We start from the raw sequence: 18,223 nt of genomic DNA, 5'->3' as shown, positions 1-18,223 counted from the left end.
GAATTGACTCTATTGTTGGAAAAAGACTGTTTCCATGGCTTTTGTATTGTAGAAGGGGAAAACACTTCCAGCTTCAGGCAGGACATGTCTGTTGGGCAAAGAACAGCTATGTGGCGAAAGGGTGAGAATATGTCCCTTGCCTCCATCCTGTAGAGCCTCCCCGGACCTCCTGAATCATCCCTCCCTCTCTGTATTGTCCTAAACTAGGAATCAGCACAGCCTGCCAATCTGGGTGTAGAATTGCAAGGGAAATGAAGAAAAAATCTCCTGTTTGAAGGTACATTAGTTCTTTCTTAATAATGAGTCGCTAATTTTACAAATTTAATCCTTAGATTTTTACAAATTTATTCCTTAACTTTATAATTAGGAGAATATTCTCTGTCATTTTGAATAACGACTCAACTTGCATTCTTTCTACTTTTAGTAGTAAGAGAGAGCAGAGACATTTGCAAAGGGATCAGAGGATACAATTCTTGCAAATGTCAGCCAGCAGAGGTATCTATTTCGGTAGAATTTGGGAAGTTTAAAGTAATCTGCAAAATAATGTAATTCAAGAAGTTAATCAGGAAGTGTGTGTGTGTGTGTGTGTGTGTGTGTGTGTGTTAGAATTGCTGAAGTAGTAGGAAAGGGCCTCAATTTAGAAGGAATTTCACAAATCTTTGCTCAGTTATACACTCAACCTTTAGATTGCTCTTCGTAAGTGGGAGAGGAGAGGGATTGGAGAACTCAGTTATATTTTGCCACATATTTTTCACTTTCCTTTCTTTTTTCTCCCCAGTTTAAGAGCATAGAAAAACATTAAAAATTTTGAATTTACCTGGTCCCCTCTCTCTCTCTCCCTGTCTTAGTGATTGCTTAACACTTTTCAGATGTTACTATCTCTTCTATTCTTTTACTGATTTTTATGCTGCTAATTTCTCTAGTGTGGTTTTACTTTTTGTTGTTTCTAATGTTATGTTCAGTCAGCATAAATTATATTATATGGCTCTGCATTTTCATCTTACCCTGAAAAATCTCTTTAATCATATCCTGAGTTAATTTTTTGTGTATCCTAAAGTAATGGAGAACTGAAGCGAGGGGGTGGCAGAGTTGGCAGTGAGGGCTCTATCACAGGCTGCCCTGCACAGGTGCCTGGGAAGCACCCCTCAAGAGGGACACATGGAGCCTTGATTCTTTCCCTGGATCCCTTGGAGGAGTAACAAAGATCGTGGTGCAGCACTGGAGACACTGGGGCTTTGTCAGGTCAGGGAGTGAGTGAGAGTGTGAATGTGGCCATGCCTGAACTCTCCCTGCCTGCCAACCTCAGGACTGCAGAAGTCAAGGATGTCCCACTGGGCACAGAAACACTGAATAGAGGGGGTCCTGCCCACAGACTATACCCAATGAGCTGGTAAAGAATCCAGGAGCAAATCTATTCCTGTTTAGGCACTCTCATGTTTTAATTCTCCTAGGAGGAGACTGCACAAGGCTCAGGACTCTCATTTGTTCAAAAAAGCAGAGCCCACATGTAATATGAAGAAGTTGAAAGAACCAGCCACAGCTTGAGAACATGGAAGGAGAACAGAGACTGGAACAGCAACAGGTCCTCAGGAGATGGAACACTTCCAATGAGAGCACTAAGTCAACTGTTCAGATTATTCTAATTAGAGGGAGAGAAGATTGAAGTGGATGCTGAGAGCAGAGTTCTCCTATGGAGATGTGGCCAACATCAGCGTCCCAGGATGGATGACACTGATGCCACAGGAGCCTGTAGTGTACTGGAAAGGATGAGGTATTTGACTACCTGCTGCCTCTTGTGGTTTCTTCCTTGGAGCCAACAAGTCATTCCACTGCAGGGAAAATTTTTCATGCGGCCAATGCAATCAAAGGAAACTCTTAAATTCAGGTCTTGATACAGCTTCCCTTGAAAACAAAATAAATGAAATAATATTTGAGCAGAAGAGATACAGGTAGGTATTTGAATACATTTAGCAACAATTGGAGCAGAGCTTTCCCAGCAAGACAGATACTAGTAATGTGGGTATTTGGTGATCACAACTGCTAATGGCAGCAAAGACCATTATTAAAATTTATTTAACTCAATTGAAAATAGATCATTGGTGGCTCAATTCTTTTTTTTTTCCCAGTGGATGCCTTCTACACTTGGCTGGCACATTTAAAGTGCCTACTTTCCACTTCCTGAGGATTAGGTTCCAAAGAACATGTTTGGTAAAATAATAATGCTTTTATCATTTTATCAATTAGTGCTGATTTTAATGATATGTTTATTTCAATACTACAATTTTATTTTATGATTTTTAATAAGATGAGGTTATAAATTAAATAAAAACCACCATATTAGGTAGGTGGGCTGAGTTTGTCACTAAAGCCAGACTCATTGGTAAGCTGCCCTATAAAAGCATTCACTGCCTCTGTGCAGGAAATGGAAAATATTTTTCCATCTTGGTCATACAAAACATCTGGTGGCATGATGCCTCCAGCTGTTCTTTTTGCTCAGGATCATTTTTTCTATTCGAAGTCTTTTGTGGTTCCATACAAATTTTAATATATTGTTTACCATTTCTATGAAGAATCATTGGTATTTTCACAGGGATTGCATTGAATCTGTAGATTGCTTTGGGTAATATAGACATTTAATGATACTAATTCTTTCAATCCATGAGCACGGGATTTCTTTCCATTTGTTTGTATTTTTCTCAATTTCTTTCATTAGTGTTTTATAGTTTTCCTTGTAGAGCTCTTTAATCTTGTTGGTTAAATGTACTCCTAGGTATTTTATTGTATTTGCAGCTGTTGTCAATGGGATTGCCTTCTGGATTTCTTTTTTAGCTAGTTCGTTGCTTGTATATAGAAATGTGATGGCTTTTTGTATATTAATTTTGTATCTTGAAATTTTTCTGCATTAGTTTATCAGTTCTAAGAGTTTTTTGGTAGAGCCTTTAGGTTTTTCTACATATAAGAACATATTGTCTGCAAACAGAGACAATTTGACTTCCTCCTTTCCAGTTTGGATGCCCTGTGCTTGAGTCCCTGGCCTGAGAAACAACCCCATGGGCCACCCCTGGCAGACACATCCCCAGGATGGCTGAGCAGCTGTGTGACCATATCCCAGGCCTGAATTAATATTTGTGAAGATCTTAGAATAGTGTATCATTCATTGCAAGCATGCAATCTTGGTTTTTTTTTAATTTTTTTAATCTACTTTTTTTAAAAAAATCACAATTATTACTAGCCAGGTTAAGAGCAGAATCTTCTGGGATAATCTAATTCCCTCTCTTTTAACTGTAGATTTATGGAAGAAATTTTTTTATTGTCTTTCCTTGCCTGAGTAGATTTATTAACTTGGTAGAGCGTTCAGGCAAGGCTAATATCCATTACGCTGCCAGAGAGGATTGGAGTTATAACAACTGGGGTCTGATTGCCTGTCTCTTGGGAGGTAGTTGGTGTGACTCCTCCCTTTTCTCCTCAGAGCTGACCACATGTATGCATACAGTTAGATAGAAAAAAATAAGTTTTAATGTTAGATACCATGGTAGGGTGACTATAGTTAAAAACAATGTATCATATATTTAAAAAATAGCTAGAAGAGAGGAGTTGAAATGTTCCCAACATGAAGAAAGAATATAAATACTAAAAGTGATAGGTATCCTAAATACTCTGACTTGATCATTATATATCCTATGCATGTATTAAAATAGCACATATACCCCATAAATATGTACAAATATTATGTATTGGAAAAATAAAAAATACATATTATAATAAAAAGCAAAGGAATAAGTAATGTGGACTCAATGAAAGAAATGTCATGTAGCTGGTTTTGCAAAACTGAGGGCAGTTCATTGACCCAGGAGTTGCTCTTCTTGGAGCCTCTGGCAGAAGCTGCCATTTCCCTGCCTTTGTATACCTCAACATTGGCCTTCATTCTTCTTCTTTGCCAGAGCACCTACTCAATTTTGTTGCATTGAATTTTGCTAGCTTACACTTTGCAATTTCATCACTAGAAAGTCACTTCCCTCTTTCACTTTCATGACATTTGTACTTACATTTGTTTTCTTTTTGCTCACAAATAATGTCATGTTTTGCTTTTTAGGAAAGTTCAAATGAGAAACTAAAAATCTGAAATCTTGAAAAGTACAGAGAAAAACTATGTGGCTTATTTGCCTTTTAATTCTTTTTATTTGTGTTACTTCATCTTGAATTAGAATGTAATACAGAAAGAGTAAGACAAACTTTGCCCAGTAAGTAAATCATGTGAACAGAAATTATGCAAAAATTTAAAATGAAAAACCACAAATGAGTAAAGGAAAGAAGGCTATTTCTCCCTGACATAATAGCCTAGGCCTAACTGCCTTGCATTACCAGGGTGAGACAGAGTAACAAAGAACCCTAAGAGAATCATGCTGAGTGGATGAACAACTGAAAGTCACTAGTTTCTGTCATATTAGTTTCTATGAGAGACAAAATCATCATTGAATCCCCTGTGCCTAGCTCTGAAAGGTCAAATATAACAAGCATTCAGTAGTTTTAAGTATTGGATAATAAAAATAAGACTGGAGCAATAAAAGCTATACTTGGCAAAATACAAATTGTTTGCTTACTTGAGTAAAAATTATTGCAATTGAATAATTCTTCCACCTATTTAGACAAAACAAATTTTGCTATCAGCATCTGAGCACTGTGGACACATTTGATACCTAGGGATATGGGTTCAGGACAGGAGAAGGTAACCACTGAGAAGCAGAGTCCTTCACACAAACACTCTAGGGGAAAGGGCGAGGGTCTTAGAGGACTAATTATTTTGGCTCGAGGAAATAGGCCCCTCCTTAGTAAAAGAGTTCAAAAGTTGTCTGCCTGCCTCAGGAATGAGTTGGGAAGAGCTTGAGTTGAGGACATTGTCACTCTAGAGGAAAGGGTGTTACTGGATGTGATAAAAACTTTGTGAGTGAAGTGATGGTGGGAAAATACAATTATCTTAAAATTTGAATCTCCATATCCCCATGCACCTGGAAAAGACCAGGATTCTTGCTAGGGATATTGTTGGGAACAAGCCCCCCAAAATCTGGCCATAAACTGGCCCTAAAACTGGCCATAAACAAAATCTCTGCAGCACTGTGACATGTTCATGATGGCCATAACGCCTATGCTGGAAGGTTGTGGGTTTACCAGAATGAGGGAAAGGAACACCTGGCCCACCCAGGGCAGAAAACTGCTTAAAGGGATTCTTAAGCCACAAACAATAGCATGAGTGATCTGTGCCATAAGGACATGCTCCTCCTGCAGTTAACTAGCCCAACATATTCCTTTAATTCGGCGCATCCCTTCATTTCCCATAAGGGATACTTTTAGTTAATTTAATATCTATAGAAACAATGCTAATGACTGGCTTGCTGTAAAAATACGTGGGTAAATCTCTGTTCAAGGCTCTCAGCTCTGAATGCTGTGAGACCCCTGATTTCCCACTTCACACCTCTGTATTTCTGTGTGTGTGTCTTTAATTCCTCTAGTGCCCCTGGGTTAGGGTCTCCCTGACCGGGCTGGTCTTGGCAGGGTATTATCACAGCCTGAGGAGCACTGTAGACCTCCAGTAAGAACATTATGGGAAAAAAGGGCTATGTCTATAGTAATCTTGACCTGGTGGCCCCAGTGAGGTGTAATCATATGGACCCGCATGAATGTATTTTAGAAGAAAGAGAAACATGATCACAGCTTCTACTGTGAATAAAAGAGTTAACAAAACCCAATTATTGGCTTTAAAGAGCTTATTGTCACAGATGGTCTGGTAAATTGCCAACCAAATACAGAAACCTATCAGGTAGAGGGCGCCTGATTTCCTATGTAAAGCATGGAGAGTAAAATGTAGCTTAGGATCAGGGCAAAAGTTTTGCTCCTGACATAGAAGAGAATAATATTTATATATGAAAAAAAGTACGTGAGCATTTTCGTGTATGAGTATTCACATTTCTACATACACTTCAGTTTTCTAGGAAAAAAGATATTTCTAATTTAATTAATAAAAAAATCTGATATCAAATCCTCATCCCACGCACTCAATATATAATTACCCTGGTTTGCCTTTAGAAAGAATTATGTTCAGGTTAGCAAGGATCCCCCTACCTGATGTCTCCTTTTAGTGATTTTCTATCCACTGACCCCCTCATTCTGCTTGTTGGGTATAAACCCCAGGCTGCCTTTGCTGATTTTTGAGCTGAGCACCAACTGACCTCTCTCCCATATTGATATGGTTTGGGTCAGCATCTCCATCCAAATCTCACATGCAATTGTAATCCCGTGTTGAAGGTGGGGCCTGGTGGGAGGTGATTGGATCATGGGGTGGTTTCTCATGGTTTAACACCATCCCCCTGGTGGTGTCATGGTAAGAGTGAGTTATTGCAAGATCCGGTTGTTTAAAATTGTGCAGCACCTCCCCTGCTTCTCTCCTCCTGCTCCGGTCATGCAGGACATGCCTGCTTCCCTTTAGCCTTCTGCCATGATTGTAAGTGTCCTGAGGCCTCCCAAGCCATGCTTCCTGTAGAGTCTGCAGAATCGTGAACCAATTAAACCTCTTTTCTTTCTAAATTACCCAGCCTCAGGTTTTTCTGTATAGTAATGCAAGAACTAATACACCTATCATGATAGTTTTGACACCTGTTGCAATACTTTTAAATAAAGCCTTCCTTACTGTTATACCAAGTGTCAGCATAAATTTTTCTTTACCAGATCCTTAAATTAAGGCAGTACAATCAACCCTGCAGCATACTCTGGTGACCTACAACATAAAAGGCATCAACCAGCTGGCAAGTCAGGTGACTCAGGGTCTTTTGTCATCTCAGTCCTCATCCTCTAATGCCATGGACTCTCGTCATTTCTCCAGAAGTGTTTCCATTTCCACACCTTTAATAATCCCTTTAATTTAGGTAACCTTTCCAGGTGTGCTCTCCCTGAGCTCTGAGCCTTAGTTCATTGGTTTAGTTCTGATTTAGCTCATGTCTGTAGCCTGACAATGACTTGTTCTTTCTTAAATTTGTGCTACACAGGTGGAAATCTAAAGTATGGTGCATATTTGATTAAAAGAATAGTACTATGTAGAATTTCAAATGGATAGAAATATATAGGGTTTATGAATACATTTACTGAGGTGAACAACATGTTTTACAAATACACTCATGTTTATGGTAGGGTATCCTCAAGAAGACAAAACTAGAATATAACATATACACTCCTTTACCAGAAGTGTAAGTAAAGCGGGGCCCAATTTCATTGTAATGTTGGCATGAGCAAATGGGGCATTACAGTGAAGGAGACAAATGGAAACTGAAGAGAAAGACCCTTTCATTACGTAGGCAGGACTCTACTAGGAAAGGATTGACTGGTCTAGAAATCAGCTCTGGTTCTTATGGCCAGAAATATTTCCAGAGAGCATGTAAGAGCTAAGACTTCAGAGTTGAATTTTCTGCATCCAAACTGTAGCTCCACAACTTAATAGCTTCCTGTGCTTTCATTGTTTCTTTTGTAAATGGAGACAATAGTAAAATCTATCACTGTGTGCCTTCCTCAGTAATATCTCCAGTGAATAAATGGGGTTAGGGACATGGTAGATGTTCAGTAAATATGAAAAACAAAAGTATTCTTTATTGGCTAAGTGAGCATTAATTATGCAAGTGCTGAAAACAGTGTCTGACTGAAAATAAAGACTTTCTAGAGTTTAGATATCTCATTCCTCTTATTAATATTATCTTTATTATATAGCTCTATTAAGTTGGGGAAGTGTCCTTTGAAATTATCAACTCTCTTGTTTCTTATTAGAAATATAACAAGAAAAAAATTGACCTTTGGAGTGTACTTATCCACTAGTGGAGAGCTTGGTGCAATGAACACTTAACTATTTTCCAGAGAGAATATTGTACTTTCTAAAATCTGCCTTTCTTGTGTATAAACGCTTGCAGTTGGTGTGTTTGCAAGATGGGCCTCAGTAAATCTGAAAACACCCTGTGGACCAGGAGTAATTACTTTTCTTCCAGCCCATACTTATTTGCTACCTTTGACCTATATCCCTTCTGTGATTTTGCTTCTGTTCTTTCCCACCCCTTAACCTCCATCATGGCTGGGCTGAATGCAGCTAAGGTACATTTTGTCATTGTTTTTTCTTAGTGGGATATTACTTCCATTTACATTTTAATCACATTTAGATATACTTTTGTTTTCCTTTGGCCCCATTCATTAGGATGCAAAAAGTGACAACTTTTGCTTTTTATGAAAAGAGAAAGAAAGATATCACGTCTGGCATGCTATGGAAAACAACTGTACAAGTCATTTATGTTATAACATTTACATCTCATTATGAACATTTAGGACAAAGATGGTTTCCTTCAGTTTGATCAGAATCAACAAGGAACCTCTGAAGTTTCTTTGGAAATTTGAATTTTCATGCAAAAAAAGATGTTTTTAATCAAATTGAGGATATTTTTTCAATTGTGTATTCTCATTGCGTATGATGCTACTCCCAAGGGTGTAAAAGTGTAGTTCTTGAGAGTGGGAACAAATCTTACAGATTTAAATGGTTTGTGGCCCTTGAAAGTTCAACCCTATCTAACAAAATCTTACTCCTTAGTTTTTTTGTTTTCTCCCCATTGGGTTTTCTTGTGTATCACATGAGAAGCATTGACATTAAGTTCATGGAAGATACACAAAATGTATATAAGTTCAGTGTTACAAACCTATGGAAAATGGGTGACTGTGATTGCACTACTTTCCAAGGCTTACTAGATCTCAAAGTCATATCAAGAGATGTGTCCTCTGCATACATATGGTTTGTCACTGGCCCTCTTATAGATGTTGCTTATTTTTGATCCTTAGCATTTCTAACTGTGTTGTGGGCTTTGAGAATAATTTATATTTTATTAATTCTACAAAAGTTGTTCAGCATATCAATAATTAGGTCAAGCATTGAAGAAAAAAGTCTTGACAAGGTTTAGGTGACTAGCAGCTAGTGAAGTTAAAAAATTTCTCACATGCAACAAAATTAAAACTTAAGTACAACCCTGCTACAGAGGCCGGGAGAGGTGACTGGCCCTTTGTTGGTCTGTGAGAAATCAAACTTCCAACATGACAAGCAGGAAGCCTGCAGTTAAGGGAGTCCACATGTCACAATTACAAGCACGTGAGGTCTTTCCAGAGCATCATACCTCCTCCAGCCCCTGGAGCTACCTGCTTTCCTAAGTGGCTGTGGGAATTGGCCTGAGGTCCCAGATGCTGCCACTGTGCTGCTTCCTTCCACTCTCTCCAAGCAGAGCGCAAGTTCAGCCACCTTTGAAAGACACCCACCCCCTGGCCTGGGGATGCACAAGTTCAGAGCTTTGCAGGGAGTAACCATGGGCTATGGCTTCATGAAAATATCCCACTCACCAGTGCCTTTTTCACAGATGTGGATGTGGAGGCATGAGGGAGGGTAATTATTGGATTACCAAGGTGCTGCTAAGAGCAGAGGAGAAAACCCCCATTCCCAGTCATGTGTCTGGTGTGACATTTCACCAACCCATTTAAGTGCACAGGTCTCCAAATATCTACCTACTGAGTATGATGGTTTGGGCATTTTACACTTAAAATCACTGGCCTCATGTCAACTCAATCCTGACTGGCCAGTGTCTCAAAGTCACAGATGACCTGATCCCTCAGGAACAGATGGTGTTTCAGCTTTGTGGGAGTGACTGTCAAGGTATGGAGCACTTGGGGGGTCTTTGAAACCTGTCAGGTTTCACATCTCTGCTTTGGGTGAAAAGCTCATCACCCACAGTAGTCAGGAATGTGCCTATACTTGCTGGGGCTGATCTGTTGAAACTTTATGTGTAGACAATGGAAACATCTAGGAGCATTTCTGCTTTCATGTAGCCTCTTAATAATTGATGTCCCTGAAGTCCTGTGTCCTCAGGGACAGTTCCTCTGATTCCTGGATTGTACCGGTTTTCATGATGTTAAATCTAATCTGTAAAAATCTGAGCATTAACCTCCATGAAAATTAAACCTTGTTCTTTCTCATTTAAATGCCCCTTTTTTTCTTGTCTAATATTCTGAGTAGGATTTCCAGTACTGTGTTGAAAGAAGTAGTGAGAGTGGGCATCTTTATCTTATGATAAATCTCAGAAAAAGATTCCAACATTTCACCAGTGACTATAGTGTTAGCTAATGGTTTATCTTATAGCTAAGAAGGAATGTATTTCTTTATTGTGAGGTATATTCTTTCTATACCTAATTTGTTATAAATTGTATTAGAAATGGATTTTAAATTTTGTCAAAATAATTTTAGGCATGCATAAAAATAGTTATGTTTTTTCATCTTTTATTGTGTAAATAAGGAGTATGGCATTTATTGATTCCAACATATTAAAATATTCTTACATCCTAGGAATAAATCAAGCTAGATCATAATAAGTGATCCTTTTATAGTGCTTTTGAATTTCATTTGCAACTACTTTGTGGATGATTTTGCATCTGTGTTCATCAGGAATATTGGCTTGTAATTTTTTTTCTCTTGTAATGTCCATCTCTGGCTTTGGTATCAAGGTAATGCTGGCTTCATAAAATGATTTTGGAAGTATTCCTCCTGAATTTTTTCAAAGATTTGGTTCTATTTAAATGTTTGGTGAAATTCAGGAGTAATCAGATCTAAAAAAAAGTTCAGTACACTAAAAATAAATGGTAAAAATATTTTAAATTTTTAAGTGTTTATCACTTTCAAATAATTTTTAAGTATTCATTACTTATATAATGTTTATCTATAAACATTAGAAAATGTTTATAATTTGTTAATTTGCTTATGTAATTTAATACACTACAATTTATTTGTTTGCTTTCTGAAACAGAGTCTCACTCTGACACCCAGGCTGGAGTGCAGTGGCGTAATCTCGGCTCACTGCAACCTCCACCTCATGAGTTCAAGGAATTCTCTGCCTCGGCCTCTCGAGTAGCTGGGATTACAGGTGCACACAACCGTGCCTAGCTAATTTGTTTTTTTGTATTTTTTTTTTTTTTTTTTAGTTGAGATGTGGTTTCACCATCTTGGCCAGGCTGGTCTAGAACTCCTGACCTTGTGATCCACCCGCCTCGGCCTCCCAAAGTGCTGGGATTACAGGCGTGAGCCACTTGCCAGGCCTACAGTACAATTTATATCAGTAAATAAATTACATTGAAGTCCATAAGCAAATTTAGTTATAAAGTTAAGAAAAATTTGAATCGATTTTGAATTTAACTTTTAGCTTAAATTTTTCATTTGGTTATTTTTAAACCTGCATTGAATACAAAGATTAAACTTTGTACTTTTTGAGTATAGAGATATACATATAGCATATAAATAGATACATATTATATCTGTGTTATTAAATTTTCACGGTGGGTTCAATTAGGAAAAAGATATCTAAAAAGTCTCTGGGAACAAGATGGGGAAGACAATAATGAAAAACAAAACATTTGAGAAACACGGTTCTAAATTCATATAAAGTGTTCAAGAAGGAAAGCAAAAACAGAAATAGAAAGTGGCCCAGAAGCATTAAGAAAGTGGAAATCAGTAGGTTCCCTATTTAAGGCATTTGCAGGAAGCAAGGCCTTCAGAGAACCTAGAGCCCAAGGTTCAGAGTCACCCATCTCAGCAAGCCCAGAAGCATCTGCAATATCTACGATGGCCTCACCCTTTGCTTTACTGATGGCCCTGGTGGTGCTCAGCTGCAAGTCAAGCTGCTCTCTGGGCTGTGATCTGCCTGAGACCCACAGCCTGGATAACAGGAGGACCTTGATGCTCCTGGCACAAATGAGCAGAATCTCTCCTTCCTCCTGTCTGATGGACAGACTTGACTTTGGATTTCCCCAGGAGGAGTTTGATGGCAACCAGTTCCAGAAGGCTCCAGCCATCTCTGTCCTCCATGAGCTGATCCAGCAGATCTTCAACCTCTTTACCACAAAAGATTCATCTGCTGCTTGGGATGAGGACCTCCTAGACGAATTCTGCACTGAACTCTACCAGCAGCTGAATGACTTGGAAGCCTGTGTGATGCAGGAGGAGAGGGTGGGAGAAACTCCCCTGATAAATGCGGACTCCATCTTGGCTGTGAAGAAATACTTCCGAAGAATCACTCTCTATCTGACAGAGAAGAAATACAGCCCTTGTGCCTGGGAGGTTGTCAGAGCAGAAATTATGAGATCCCTCTCTTTATCAACAAACTTGCAAGAAAGATTAAGGAGGAAGGAATAACATCTGGTCCAACATGAAAACAATTCTTATTGACTCATACACCAGGTCACACTTTCATGAATTCTGTCATTTCAGAGACTCTCACCCCTGCTATAACTATGACCATGCTGATAAACTGATTTATCTATTTAAATATTTATTTAACTATTTATAAGATTTAAATTATTTTTGTTCATATAACGTCATGTGCACCTTTACACTGTGGTTAGTGTAATAAAACATGTTCCTTATATTTACTCAATCCATTATTTTGTGTTGTTCATTAAACTTTTACTATAGGAACTTCCTGTAGGTGTTCATTCTTTAATATGAAATTCCTAGCCTGACTGTGCAACCTGATTAGAGAATAAAGGGTATATTTTATTTACTTATCATTATTATATGCAAGATGTAGGTAAAAATGACCCTTCTCTAAACCAGGTTGTATGTTGTACTCAAGATATAAAGCTGAATACAATAAATGTACTTCCTACTCTCTTGCATATTTGATTTTTGTATGGAATAAAACTAAAAATGGTAATCATTCTTAATATCAGTTATCCTAAATACTATAAGAAGAAGAAGGAACAACTAATGATTTCTCTCAGCAGCAGGTAAACTGAGACAGGTGAGGAAATAAGTTGACTGGTAAACATCTAGTAGAAAATGTCTATTACCAGTTGGATATATGAGTTTGCAACTTACAAGGAATGCAATTGCTGGGGGTTCATACATGGCAAGCAAAATTCCAGAAATGGAAGTGCTCATGTGTTGAGAGAGTGTAGACAGAGAAAAGGACTTAAGCAGGATTTTGAGGACCTTCCACCTTTAAAGTGAGGGAAGAGAAGAAACACAAAGGAACCAGAGGTGGTGTCCCTTATATTAGACTAACAACAAGAGAGATTGGTGATTAATATGGTTTGGATCTGTGTCCCTGCCCAAATCTCATGTGGAATTGCAATCCCCAATGTTGGAGGTAGGGCCTGGTGTGGGATGACTGGGTCATGGCTATTTCTCATGGTTTAACACCATCCCCCTTGGTGCTGTCATGGTGATAGTGAGCTCTCCTGAGATCTAGTTGTTTAAAAGTGTATGGCACCTACCCCTACCCTTCCTCTTGCTCTCGCTTTACCTTCCTCCCTGAAGCCTCCCCAGAAGCAGATGCTGCCATGCTTCCTGTATAGCCTGCAGAATTGTGAGGCAATTAAACCTCTTTTCTTATAATTTACCCAGTCTCAGCTATTTCTTTGTAGCAGTGCAACAATGGACTGATACTGTGATAAAAGTGTATTTAAGAAGATAAATGTGCTGGGAAGATGAATCAGTAGATTTGCCCAAGATAGGGATTAAAACTGCCCAATATTTGGGAAATAGGTGGCATTGGCAATCTTAGTGAGAGAGCTGGTTTGGTGGAATTAATAAGTAGAAGTCATACTGGCGTAGGATCCAAGTAAGAGAAGTTAGTGACTCTGAAGTGAAGATGGAAATAGAATGGAATTTGAAAAGAATGTGGATTATTGTTTTTGTACACAGTTTTTTTTCTTTTTTGCAGTATATTTTTTCTGGATAGATTTCATGTAACTGATGTACTGGCAACCATATTGATATGTTTAGTATATTTATGTTAAATTAAAATATTTAATTACAATAATAATTTTTCATTTTTTAAATAAATACTACTTTGAATATCAGTAAGCTGCCTTAATTCTGTAGGTGGGAATAGATAACTAATTCAATCCGTCATCACAATATTTAATTAATACTGATAATATAATGCTTCCTGGACCTACTGGCTTTATTAAGTTACTTAACTTGCGTAATTCTAACACTGGTTTACTATAATTTTACTTCAGCTTTTAACACATTTTATTTTCTGGTAGAGCTCATATATTACTTCTTGGTAACTTTTCCTGATGTTATGAATATTACAATCTTATGCCAATCCAAAAATAACTAAATTACCATCAACATAAAGACTGAAAACTTCCTTCACAAATTAATAATGAAAAGGGGATCAACGAATCTCTGTCTCAATACTTAAGATAAAGAAAAAATTGGTCATAACCAGCTGAAAATACAGTATGAACCATGGAAATTCAGAGAGCAAGAAAGAGTTGTGTAGAATTTACAAGGAAAAAAAGATTTAACAATTATAACTGGGCCGAGTGCAGTGGGTCATGCCTGTATCCCAGCACTTTGGGAGGCTGAGGCAGGAGGATCACGAAGTCAGGAGATTGAGACCATCCTGGCTAACGCAGTGAAACCCCATCTCTACTAAAAAATACAAAAAATTAGCCGGGCGTGGTGGCAGGCACCTGTAGCCCCAGCTACTGGGGAGGCTGAGGCAAGAGAATGGCATGAATCCGGGAGGCAGAGCTTGCAGTGAGCCAAGATCATGCCACTGCACTCCATCCTGGGCGACAGAGCAAGAACGCTGTCTCAAAAAAAAAAAACAATTATAACTGAAACTCAGAATACAAAACTGACAAAAACACCCATAATTTACATTATATTACAAAGAATTTGACATTGAAATTTCATTCTGCTTACATGTACGTGTGGTGTTAAGAAACTCAATCTCTTTGAGCCTGAGTTTTCTCATAAATAAAATGGATTCAGAAAATTTATATAGTTGTGATCATAAAGGAACACATGCACTTTAAAGCACCTACCACAGTATCTTCCACCATGTTGCCTGGTCAACATGGTGAAACCCCATCTCTACTAAAAATACAAAAATTAGTTGGCCATGGTGGTGGGTGCCTGTAATCCCAGCTACTCAGGAGGCTTAGGCTGGAAAATTGCTTGAACCCAGGAGGTGGAGATTGCAGTAAGCTGAGATCACACCTTACTCAAGGAGTTAAACGATGATAAGTATTTTCCTCCTTTTCTTCATACAACTGTAGATGGGAATAGTATTTGTCTTTCTATAAAATTTTTAGGATCTGTGGTGTCATACCTTTCAGGAATTGACCTTCAAAGGAAGCGGCCTAAAAAAAAAATCCACAGATTCTGTCATAAACTGTCGAGAGGCTGAAAAATTGTCATTCCTCACTTCAAAGTGTCCTATTTATATTCAGTCAGGAAATGGTGGCTTGTATAAATACCTGAGACAGGAGAATAATCATGCAGATTGATATGCAGAAGACACATGATGTTTCTTGACTGATTATGGCACCTGGCACATTCTCTCTCTGGCTTTACTCCCTTCACCTTCCTGCCCATTCACACAGAGCTGTTTTCTGTTCTGTTGTGGTTTCAGCTTGATGGCTTCCCTAAAGATCAGAATGCCACAAGTGCTAAGCAGAAGTGAAATAAAATTTCTAGGTTTTGCAGAACCATCTGCAAGAGAGGATTTCCTGAATTTCCGTTAAGTATGATGTAATAGTAACTTAATGAAAAGGAAAGAGAAAGCAGAATGTAGTTTATGTGCAGTCTCCTGAAAACCTCTCAGGGGATCACAGGCCCTGGTAGCCAAAGGTGACAAGGGCAGCCACCAAGACTGGAGGGCCGATTTCTGATCTATGCAGAAACCCATCACTTCTGGGCATTTCTCTTTATGCTGCAAAAATTATACTTCTTGGCAAGAAAAGATGCTAATGCTGTCATAAGCCTGTTCCTTACCCTTGGTCTATTACAAAGAGAATCAGTTTCTAGCTTCCATCAGGGCATGCATTTTTTGGGATTGACAGTTATAGGGATATAGAGAGAGAGGTATTCCTTGCCTATAGACCACTGTGCAGACCAGCCTCTAGGAACACCCTCTCCACATACAACGTATGGGACTCCAGGGGACAGGCAGACCGACCAATCTTGACTGGAACTTAATAGTATTCAGAACAAGTTCGTGTTTAATAGTGCATTAAACAACTATTAATGGTACAATCTTAGTTTCACAGATCATTCCTATTATTAGACTTCAAACATTAACAAATAAAATAATATTCTCATTGTCACTTTGAATTATGATCTTGACAGTTCTTCCACTTAATAGTAAAAACTCTGTCTTGGTATCAAAAGAGAGAAGTCTCATAAGAGCTAACGAGTGTGAAAGAATAGTATTGTTACCAGAGAGCTAGTGAGGTTTATTCATTCAAAGTATATCAATTCTGGTATGATTTGAGGTGTATTTTTGTAATCAGCAACATATTTTCATTGAGATGTTCCAACAGGAAGTCTGTGTGAATTCTTGAGTGAGCAGCAAGGAAGAGCCTGAAATTGCAGAGGAGTCTCTTCATGTATCCCTCAGGCCACACATTGTGATATATATATATATATATGTACATATATACACACATATGTATATCACACATTGTGATATATATACACACATATATACACACATATGTATATATACAGTCATTTTCTTATTTTATAAATATATGGTTATTATTTCCTTAATTAATATATGTACATTAAAAAAGGGACTGGGTGCAGTGGCTCACGCCTGTAATCCCAGCACTTTGGAAGCCAAGGTGGGTGGATCACTTGAGTTCAAGAATTCAACACCAGCCTGGCCAACATTGTAAACCCCATCCCTACTAAAAATACAAAAATTAGCCAGGCGTGGTGATGGGTGCCTGTAATCCCAGCTATTTGGGAGGCTGACACAGGAGAATCTCTTGAACCCTGGAGACAGAGGTTGCAGTGAACTGAGATGGCGCCACTGCACTCCAGCCTGGGTGACAGAGTGAGACTCCGTCAAAAAAAAAAAAAAAAAAGAAAGAAAGAACAGAAAAGGGAATACTCTCCTAAATCTCCGTAACATATATAATATAAAAAGCAGAATTCTTGGAGTATTCTGGAGAAAACTGAAAAATAAGTCACCCTTCATACTGAAGATAAGTCTCATTTGTACATCAGTCAGGAAACAGTATCTTACAGAAAATTCTGGAAGAGTTTATTTTCTTAAACCTAAGTGAAATAGACATACTATTCATTTGCTGATTCCAATACCCAGCACAGTTCTCTCCTTCTTCCCCAGCTTTTCTGGATCTTATTCTTCACTCCTATTGAAGCTCGGAAAATAATACGCCAAAGTGAAGATCTGACACTGTTGGTGGGACTGTAAACTAGTTCAACCCTTGTGGAAGTCAGTGTGGCGATTCCTCAGGGATCTAGAACTAGAAATACCATTTGACCCAGCCATCCCATTACTGGGTATATACCCAAAGGACTATAAATCATGCTGCTATAAAGACACATGCACACGTATGTTTATTGCAGCATTATTCACAATAGCAAAGACTTGGAACCAACCCAAATGTCCAACAATGATAGACTGGATTAAGAAAATGTGGCACATATACACCATGGAATACTATGCAGCCATAAACAATGATGAGTTCATGTCCTTTGTAGGGACATGGATGAAATTGGAAATCATCATTCTCAGTAAACTATCACAAGAACAAAAAACCAAACACCGCATATTCTCACTCATAGGTGGGAATTGAACAATGAGAACACATGGACACAGGAAGGGGAACATCACACTCTGGGGACTGTTGTGGGGTTGGGGGAGGGGGGAGGGATAGCATTGGGAGATATACCTAATGCTAGATGACGAGTCAGTGGGTGCAGCACACCAGCATGGCACATGTATACATATGTAACTAACCTGCACATTGTGCACATGTACCCTAAAACCTAAAGTATAATAATAATTAAATAAATAAATAAATAAATAAATGATAAAAATAAAATAAAATAAAAGAAGCAGCCTCAGAAGCAAAGTTTCTCTCTGGCCTTCTCCTGCCCTCCTGTTTGTCACCCCTCATCTCCCGAGGCTAGCCATAAAAACTAGAAACTCCCTTTCCCAAGGCTGGTAATAGAAACCAGAGCCCTTTCTCCCCAAAGCCAGCCACAAAAATCTAAAAATATTACTTGAACTTTCCCTTACCTTTGTGTGTAAGAAGCGAACTGGCCATAAAGAAATTCTCTGACCTGCCTTGTTTGATTGTAGACACTAAGACCCCCATTCCAAAAACGGCTCTGCCACAT

At 38.4% G+C, this 18,223-nt stretch overlaps 2 protein-coding genes across 2 annotated transcripts in view; one reads left to right on the top strand and one right to left on the bottom strand.

The window, feature by feature from the left end:
- Positions 1–1,414: 1,414 nt before the first annotated feature.
- IFNE (interferon epsilon) overlaps positions 1,415–18,223 on the bottom strand; it is a 61,153-nt gene continuing 44,344 nt past the window's right edge. Inside the window, exon 7 of the mRNA XM_063714182.1 lies at positions 1,415–1,902. The gene's annotated coding sequence lies outside the window, so the exon portion shown is untranslated. The remainder of the gene's footprint in view (positions 1,903–18,223) is intronic.
- Positions 11,603–12,480, top strand: LOC100432153 (interferon alpha-1/13). The gene has a single exon (XM_002819740.5). It carries the CDS (start codon positions 11,672–11,674, stop codon positions 12,239–12,241), a length of 570 nt encoding a protein of 189 aa, XP_002819786.1. The 5' UTR covers positions 11,603–11,671; the 3' UTR covers positions 12,242–12,480.

The sequence above is a fragment of the Pongo abelii genome, chromosome 13 (genome assembly GCF_028885655.2).
Source record: "Pongo abelii isolate AG06213 chromosome 13, NHGRI_mPonAbe1-v2.0_pri, whole genome shotgun sequence".
In the NCBI taxonomy this organism is placed as follows: Eukaryota; Metazoa; Chordata; class Mammalia; order Primates; family Hominidae; genus Pongo; species Pongo abelii.
The sequence above is the reverse complement of the archived record's forward strand: the minus strand, read 5'-3'. Positions and strand labels throughout refer to the sequence as shown.

Excerpts from the sequence above, each read along its gene's own strand:
- LOC100432153 (XM_002819740.5), top strand. The coding sequence starts at position 11,672 with ATGGCCTCACCCTTTGCTTTACTGATGGCCCTGGTGGTGCTCAGCTGC.